The following is a 9076-nucleotide window of genomic DNA, read 5'->3' on the forward strand; positions in this document are numbered from 1 at the left end:
CTGGGTGTGTTGGCACACGCCTGTAGTCCCAGCTACTCGGGAGGCTGAGGCAGGAGAATCACTTGAACCGGGGAGTGGAGGTTGCAGTGAGCCAAGATCACGTCACTGCACTCCAGCCTGGGCGACAGAGCGAAACTCCGTCTAAAAAATAAAAAGGAAAAGAAAAGAAAAGAAGTTCTAGCCAGTAGTAAGGAAAAATGGCAACCATCCCAGCTCTGCTATTCAAATTCTCTAAAGCAGATTTTTCAGAGGGAATGATCTATAGATTAAGAGATGTTCTGAGGTAGGCTTATACCTCACTGTTAATGTGATTATTTGAAGCATACCTGAACAATTGAATATATGAAACAGTAAATAAATAACAACTATTTTAAGCACAGGTCTAAAATTGCAATAATTCTTACTCTCAATATGTCTTTTCCCTATAAACATTTTTAAATGACTATTTGACTACTGTCTCACTGAATGTTTTAATAAAGCATTTACATTTATAAAAAGCAGTTGGCTTATCAGCCATCAGCACCTAAAGAAATTATTGACTTGCCTGGGTGTGTACCAGGGAAGCCACCACTCATCTAGTGACAGCTCCCCAAAATGCAACTGAAAACCATTATAGGAATATTCTATGTTCAAGAGCACGAGCCTGACCAATTTAACCCTATTTTAGTAATGGGAAATTCCATGCTACCCATTAAGCTCTCATTTCCAGAACAAAATCATTTTAAATGTCAGGAAAAGACTGCCATGTTATAAAAATGGCTATATTCCATGAAAAAAAGACCTCATCATTTAAAAACATGAGAAACAAAGCACAAGATTCTTCAAGGAGTTAACCCCAAACCACCACTTTGAAGCAAAAATCTCACATTACTTCAATATATGAGTTAAGTGATCCAGGTCCCAAATCTAACTGGATACAAACACAGTTTTTAAAACCTTTATAAAATAAATTTACACATTACCTGGTAATTGTTTTGGTTTTGTGATAATCTCAATTGGTTTGATGATGCAAAATGAGGAGAAAAATTACTCCGTAATGGATTGGTATTACTGTACATTGTACTAGATGCTGTATGTAATGAGGTCCGTGGTGTCAAATGGTAGTTTCTGTTTTGATACAGTACATTGTCTGACATATCTCTAATATTCACCATTTGTGAATTTGGCATATTTCTTCCTGGTCCGGGCAAGGTTGTACTTTGGTTCTCAGCTCGAAGGGAACTGCCGCTTTCATAAAATCTCGAATAACTTGGTATCTGTGCTCTCATCGATGCCAGCTCTTCCTCTCTGGCATATTCATCCTCAGCATCTCCAGTCTCCATTGCAATGGACAAACAATTTCCTTCTGCTGAGCTAGGCTTCTGTGGGGCATTTCCTCCCAGAATTCTCTGGGGGTAATCACTAACTGCCAATGAAAACACTTCACGGATTTCCAAGTTTTGTGTTCTACAGTAAGGGTCTCTAATAGTTGGCTTTTGCCCACATAAGTTATGTAATGCTGGACTTGTGTGTTCAGGCTTATATGACCTTTGAATCCCAACTGGTTCAATTTTACAAGGTCGGTGGCACACAGAAGGCTTTTGAGGTACTGTCATTTCAGAAGCTTGTACTGAAGAGTTTCCATAGCTTTTCTTTGTGTGATTGAATACTGAGTTTCCAGCATTTAGCACACTTGTCTGTCTTGACAAAATAATTGTTTTTTCACCTAGGAGTAGGGAAGCATTTTTACAGTGTGCTACTTGTCTTTGAACAGGAATGTGTAACTGAAACTCAGTATCGTTTTTAGTGGCTGTTTTCTGAATAGGGATTTTATGTGCTTCTGTAATTTGTGTGTCTGTATGTTTGTTTGTTCCTTGCCTACTTGATGAACTGGCCGGACTGTATATACCAGTCACAATGACATCATTATTGGCAGATGTCCAAGAAGACTGCTGGCTTGAGGGTCGAGCAATATTAACCACATTTCTGACTGTAATGTCTGGAGCTGACAAAGAGGTTCCTGTTGTTGCTGTTCCAGATTCAGAGTTCTTACTACTCATCTTTCTTCTCTTATTGCCAACCCACGTCTGGAAGGATAAAACATGGTATTATGAAAAAAAAATTAAAAACAAACCAAGAAAAAACAAAGTTTACGTGATACATTATATTTTCATTTGTCTTGGAACCAAGGTGGACATAAAGGTAAAAGAAAAAGGTAAAATAACAGAAAAACTGACCAAAGTATAAAGGCAAAAGATGATCAGGGACTCACACTTAATAAATACCTTCAAACTTTGAAAACAGAGTGCATTATTGTTTCTCTCCTCATTACCCATCCAACTAATATGTATCAAGAAACCTAAAAATGTTTATACACTTTGACATAGAAATACATTTATGGTAATTTATCCTAAAAGTAACCTACAAATGTAGATAAAGTTTATATGCAATGATGTTCATCATATATTTATTTATAATACTGAAAAATTAAAAACATACTAAAGGTAGGCTATTTAATGGCATTAAGAAATGCTCACAGTATTGTTAAACAAATACACATTTGCAATCTTTAGACTCATCAACTTCCATTTTATAAATATATCATAACTTGCTTAATTTCATACTATCAGATATTTATAGTATTTTTTGAAATATTCTTTCTTATAAGTTATATTGCCATATACCTCATCGTAGATGCATCTTTGTACTGCTGCTCTATTAGAATGCAATACTAAAAGAAAAATTGCTAGGCTCTAATATTTTCAAAGTGCCCTCCAATGTATGAGTTCTGGTTTCTTCACACCCTCACCAAGAGTTTGCATTATCTTTTTGTAGTCTTTACTAGTCCAGGAGTTAATGAAAAGTGTATAATTGCTGCTTTGATATGAATTTCCATGGTTACAATATTACTTTCATGGAATTGCCTATCCATTACCTTTATCTATTTTTATATTGAGGTGTTTACTTTTTAAATTGATTTGTATGCAAGAGTAATTTTCTACTCAAGTAAGTAATAATTGTTTGTTACAAGCTGCAATTTTTTGTTTTCAGTTTGTCACTAATCTATGGTAGTTACTGTCTTCTTTACATTTTTCTCTACTTACCAAATTTTATACAATAAATATATATTTTGTAAACAGAATAAGATTATTATTAAAAATAATACTAGTGGTTGGTGTTTAGGATTTAATTACAAAATACTTATTTTAATGTAAGTAATTTATTATAATTATCTTGGTTATTTTTGAGTCATGGATCTTCTTAAATTATACAATAAGAAATATATTCTATAATGTGATTACTAAACTTTATAATAATTCCAAAATGCATACCATATTATAAACACCAAAGCACATTAATCTATTAAGAATTAAACAGGCCATGCACAGTGGCTCATGCCTGTAACTCCAGCGCTTTGGGAAGCCAAGGCAGGAGGATCGCTTGAGGCCAACATTTTGAGACCAGCATGGGCAATATAGTGGGACTCAGTCTCCACCAAATATTTTCCTGAAAAATTAAAATAAATTAAAAATGAAAACATTAAATGAACTAGCCTTGAACAAACAATAGTTCAGAGTATATTTGTTTTACTTTTGTATGGATGTGTTTTTGAAGACCACATAAATTGTCCAATTTTCAATGTTTACTGTACATCTTATGCAATTTATAATTATATATATTAGTGTTGTTGTAACACTGTAAATAAAAGCTAATATGTATTGAATCCCCATTATGTGTTCTCTCAATAGATAGATAGATTTTCATTTGTCTTGGAACCAAGGTGTACATACAGGTAAAAGAAAAAAATAAAATAAAAAACTAAATTATAAAGGATCTCTAATAAATCTATAAAGGATCTATCATAGATCTATCTATATGGAGTATTATTATTTTATATATAAAATATATGTATATATAAAACCTCCGTTGGTAGGTGTTATTTTTCTAATTGTGTAAATGAAGAAACTGAGGTTCAGAAATAATAAATAGCTTGTAGAAGGATATTCTGGGGGCAAGTGAGAGAGCAAAGATTCTGTCAATTCTACCTCGCCTGAAAGCACATTAAACCTTCCACTACCCTACATGTAGTGGTTAGAAACTCCCGAAAATAGTCATCTCTATTGGCCATTTTATTTTTATAATTACTGTTTCTCCCATAAAGAAAATGTTCCACAAACTGTAGTGTTCCACTTTACTTCACATGAGGCAGTGAGAATTTTAAACTCACTCTGACTTTCATGAAACAGCAGGAGTGAGAATGACAAGCAGAAAGATGTATGAATATAAATGTCACAGGAGACAGGGAGAAAAACTAAAAGCTTTTAAATTATATACTAGAGAAATACTTAAAACTAAAATGTTAAAAGTTGAATTTTACAAATATTCAAAATAAGTTGCCACATTATGGCTTTTTAAGTAAAAATAACCTGTGAGAAGCATAACATATTTGTACGTAATCTTTACAAAAATATATAAGCATTACATTAAAAAATTTAATGGGAAATCACAGTAAAATTATAAAATTTGAATTCAAGAACCATGACATCTGGAGGGCAGCTCTGGGCCACTTAAAAAAAAAACACACACAATATAACCTACTGTGTTCTATTCACACAATGTCTACCTTAACTCAGGAAGTTTAAGAGTGATTTTAGTGCATTGCAAATTTATGACTTACTTATAAAGTTGTATAGTTTATACATACATATGCATATTATATATAGTTTCTTATATAGCTTAATAGATATTTATATAATGTACCCATCAAAAAGTAAAATGCAGTAGAATAATATCCATTTACATAAGAAATAGCTATATAGCAACCTAGCAACCTCCCTTGTCCAGAACACAACCAACATAGATGTCACAAGATCCATGTACTTCACTGCAACACCTAACCTTAAAACCCACTTTCTCTAATCAACAGCAAATTAGAAATTACAAAATAGAAGGGATATTAGTGATAGAAGTTTATGTTGGCAGGCACCCCAACAGTACCAAAACTAAAATTGTTCACTAAACATTGCTCACTAAAGGGAGAAGAGAAGGCACACAAAACAGAAGCAATGGGAGAAATCACTAAATAGCAGCCTGTGGTCCTTTAAGGAAAAAAAAATTTCATATACCTTACCAAGTTGTGAGTATTATTATTTTGTGGCACAGTATAATAATTGATTTCCAAAGTGAAAACCCTGAGTCAAAAAGTAAGGGTTCAATTGTTTTTCACATTCTCAGTTGAAGAAAGTAGGAAAGTATATAAATAGGAAGGTATATAAGAAATATTTCCATTTAAAATGAAAATAAAGAAAATACATTGCCTGAGGCTCCCCAAAAGCTGAATTAAATTTTACTAAAATTTGTTCAGTTATTATCAATTATTATCAAAATATACCAAAGCTTATAAGATGTAAAAGATTCTCATTTACATTACATCTTATAAGATGGGTCAAATGAAATTGATATGATGAGAATTTGGGGTTAGGAACTAATAAAGTGATATTACATAGGAAAAAAAGAAAGAAAAGTAATTCGGGTCATTAATCCTTAGTGTCCATAAATTTGTGTTTCAGTTCTTTCTTAGAAATTCACTGTCTCTAAACTTCTTTCCCTTTTTTATATCTCCTTCTTTGTTTTCTTGTTTTTTTACCCCAGTATATTTATTTTTGCTTGATGTTTTAACTTTTTAAGTTTTCTTTACATTGGGATCAAGTTCTTAATACAGTGGGACTTAAGGATTTTTTAAAAGAAAAATGCAATGAATACTATGTTAATAAAAATAGAGAACGATCTCTTTCAAGTAGAACATATAACCCTAGCAAAGTATCTGGGGAGGGGGGTGGGGTGTACAGTGATGAGTCTACAAAAAAATTCCTTTTGCCCTTCAACTGGAAAAGCCATCAAAATTGTGTTGGGATTTAAATTAGGAAGACTGAATTTCTGTACAATTTACATTGGAATGGAGAGAATGAATCCATTTTTTACACTTTCTTGTAACATGTAACATTTTACTGGTAATCTACATTCTAAGAAATTATATATTTCATTCCCATTGTTTGTTTTAGATTTTCACACCATTTTGAGCATAAATATAAATCTCTGTATTTCAACACTCTCAATATTCAATCACAATCAAGTAAGTTATGAGGAGAAGATTGCAATAACACATTGGAAATATGAAAGATTTCACAATATGAAAGATTTTCACAATGCAGCTGCCTGGCAGGGGTTTTCATTTTAAGGTAATGACAAGATAAAAGAAAAAAAAAAGCAGAGGAAATTACTGCAGGAAAAAAAAGTAGGACTTTCTAAATGCAATCTCATCAACCCATTTTATATTACATTTTCTAATACAATTAGATATTTTCCTCTGTGGCTTAGTAAAGATATTTAAAATAAGCCATTCAGAGCTGTTAATAGGAGATATTTCTGGTTCTTAAACAAATCTGAGTATGATGATTGGTCTCAGCAAATAACAAACAGATATCCTGGGCCGGGCGCGGTGGCTCACGCCTGTGATCCCAACACTTTGGGAGGCAGAGGCGGGCAGATCATCTGAGGTCAGGAGTTCGAGACCAACCTGTCCAACATGGCAAAACCCCCGTCTTTACTACAAATACAAAGAATTAGCCAGGCATGGTGGCGGGCGCCTGTAATTCCAGCTACTTGGGAGGCTGAGGCAGGAGAATCGCTTGAACCTGGGAGACAGAGGTTGCGATGAGCTGAGATCGGGCCACTGCACTTCAGCCTGGGCGACAAGAGCGAAACTCCATTTCAAAAAAAAGAAAAAAATAAAAGAAACAGATATCCTGGATATTTTTGTCTAGAATTGGTGGCACAATTCCCTATTTGAAGGCGAATAAATCTTTTAGTCTTTAAGAAACACATTTTCTGAATGATTATTCTTATTGATATATTTATCTTTAGGGTCTTTGAAGGTACATCGAAAGCAAAATAAACTTAAGAACAGACATCCTTTCTCTTTCCTAAATTAGCCTAATGAATGCCAAGTAGGAGAAAGTTGCTAATATTTCAATCACTAAGGTTTCACACCAAGAGGATTTGTAACATTTTCAAACAGACATAAAAGGTCCTATGCATTCAATAAAATCCGTGACCAGTTCTCTTAGATTTATCTCTTGCCTCCTCTCAATCACCTTCTCGTTACCTTTCAAGAATGTAGCAGCTCTGATTTTTACTGCTGAATAACTATGCTTGTGATAAAGAAAAATTTATTCCCTTAGGAGTCCTTGTCCCTTACTTGCTAACCCATTAAAATGCATGCATTTTACTTAGAGAAAGTATTTATAAAGCAGACCAAATGCCTGATGAAAAATTCAGATACAATGAAAAATATGTCACATATAGTATTCACTTGGTAAATGCCTGTTTTACTGATTTCATTTTTGGAGATTACATCCACATTAATTTGGGGTTTAAACAGCATAAGATCAACAATGAATCTTAAATGTATTTATTAGTTTAAAAAGCTGAGATTTTAAAAAGATGTTTACACTGCAAGGGTTTGGGTGTGTTCAAGGTATTTATATAAAGAAATACATACTAAATGATTAGCCCTATTTATTTTTAAAATAGTATTGTTATACCAGGGAAGTGAAGCTGTTTATAAAATTAGTGACTTCATACCCTGAATATTTTTTCTCATATTAAGCAAATATCACTTGTAATAAGAAGCTTTAAATTTGAGTGTAAGACCTCAATACTTACCCTGACTACACTGAAGTCCAGCTTAGTCTCCTGTGCACACTGTAATATGAGCTGAAAGCAATTTTTACTTTGATTTGTCATTCCATTTTCATAATAACGCTGTAAAATCCTTTGTTGTTCTACAGTAAATACAGAACGTAGATTCATCTAAAAATAAAAGAAGATACTCTGAAAATTGGAATAAAAATTTGGTATGTGTAGAATTTGTACACCTGTTTTTTTTTTTTCAATTTCAGTGCTTCCAAGCTGTAAACTTCTGTAAGTGAATTAATCCCCAGTAGTGGGCAATAATTTGTGTGCTAAAGGGAGACAGCTTCTCAATGAAAAATATGCATAGTGTAAACACTTACTGAATTTGTTCAGATAATGTACCAACTTTAAAGAAAAAAAGACAGAAAATAAAAAAAAGAGGAAAGTCCTTATCTGGTTAGTGTTAATACATGTGAAAAAAAGATAATTTCATTGAAATGAATATTTATGGCTAGTAAAGTCAGAGTAGCCATATGTGATCAATTATCAACAGGGATACTCACTGTCCTTTGTCCAGCAAGGCATCTGGCATATGTCTTATAGCCAGAAGCTGCGCTCTGGAACAAAAGAGTGCTTTTATTTTTCATCTTGGATGAAGGGATTCTTTTTATATATTAAAACAAAACCTCTTTAGAGCTTAAATATAAACACGAAGGTTTAGTGACTGTGAACATTTCTGTGCTTTAGGGAATACTAACCAAAATAATTATTTTAATAAACATAGCATATACATAAAAATGTGAAATTATGTACATTTTACTAAAAATAAACCATGTTAAAACTATGTACCTTTCAATTAAATTGACACCATCACAATTTGACAAGATAAGTTAAAAAAATGCTTTATCTTTTCTGCCAATAGACAAAATGTTTAATATTAAGGGTATACAACTCTGTGAATTTAAAGAATAAAAGTCAGGTCAAATTCTTCTTTAAAAATGATAAATTCTAGTAGTGCATTTAATAAAGAATCCTTGTGATTAGATTAAGTCAATTTTGGGTTCTTGTTAAAAGCTGTCACACTAAACTTGTTAATCCCAAAAGTTGACAGAAAAAATACCACATCTTTTCCAAGAAAAGTGTCTCCTCAAAATTAAGAAAACAGCAACACATTAGTTGGGCATGGTGGTGTGAGCCTGTGGTCCCAGCCACTTTGGAGGCTGAGGTAGGAGGATTGCTTGAGCCCCAGATGTGGAGGCTGCAGTGAGCTGAAATCATACCACTGCACTCCAGCCTGGGTGACAGAAAGAAACTCTGTCTCAAAAAAGAAAAAGAGGAAAGAAAGGAAGGAAGGAAGGAAGGAAGGAAGGAAGGAAGGAAGGAAGGAAGGAAGGAAGGAAGG

The 9076-nt window shown here is 33.2% G+C and overlaps 1 protein-coding gene across 1 annotated transcript in view; it reads right to left on the reverse strand.

Moving 5' to 3' along the window:
* HDX (highly divergent homeobox) overlaps nt 1-9076 on the reverse strand; it is a 178549-nt gene that overhangs the window by 143207 nt on the left and 26266 nt on the right. Inside the window, exons 2-3 of the mRNA XM_032756218.2 lie at nt 7705-7851; nt 963-2066 (exon numbers count right to left, since the gene is read on the reverse strand). Coding sequence (XP_032612109.1) covers nt 963-2066; nt 7705-7851 — 1251 coding nt within the window. The remainder of the gene's footprint in view (nt 1-962; nt 2067-7704; nt 7852-9076) is intronic.

The sequence above is a fragment of the Hylobates moloch genome, unplaced genomic scaffold (genome assembly GCF_009828535.3).
Source record: "Hylobates moloch isolate HMO894 unplaced genomic scaffold, HMol_V3 SCAFFOLD_7, whole genome shotgun sequence".
NCBI lineage: Eukaryota > Metazoa > Chordata > Mammalia > Primates > Hylobatidae > Hylobates > Hylobates moloch.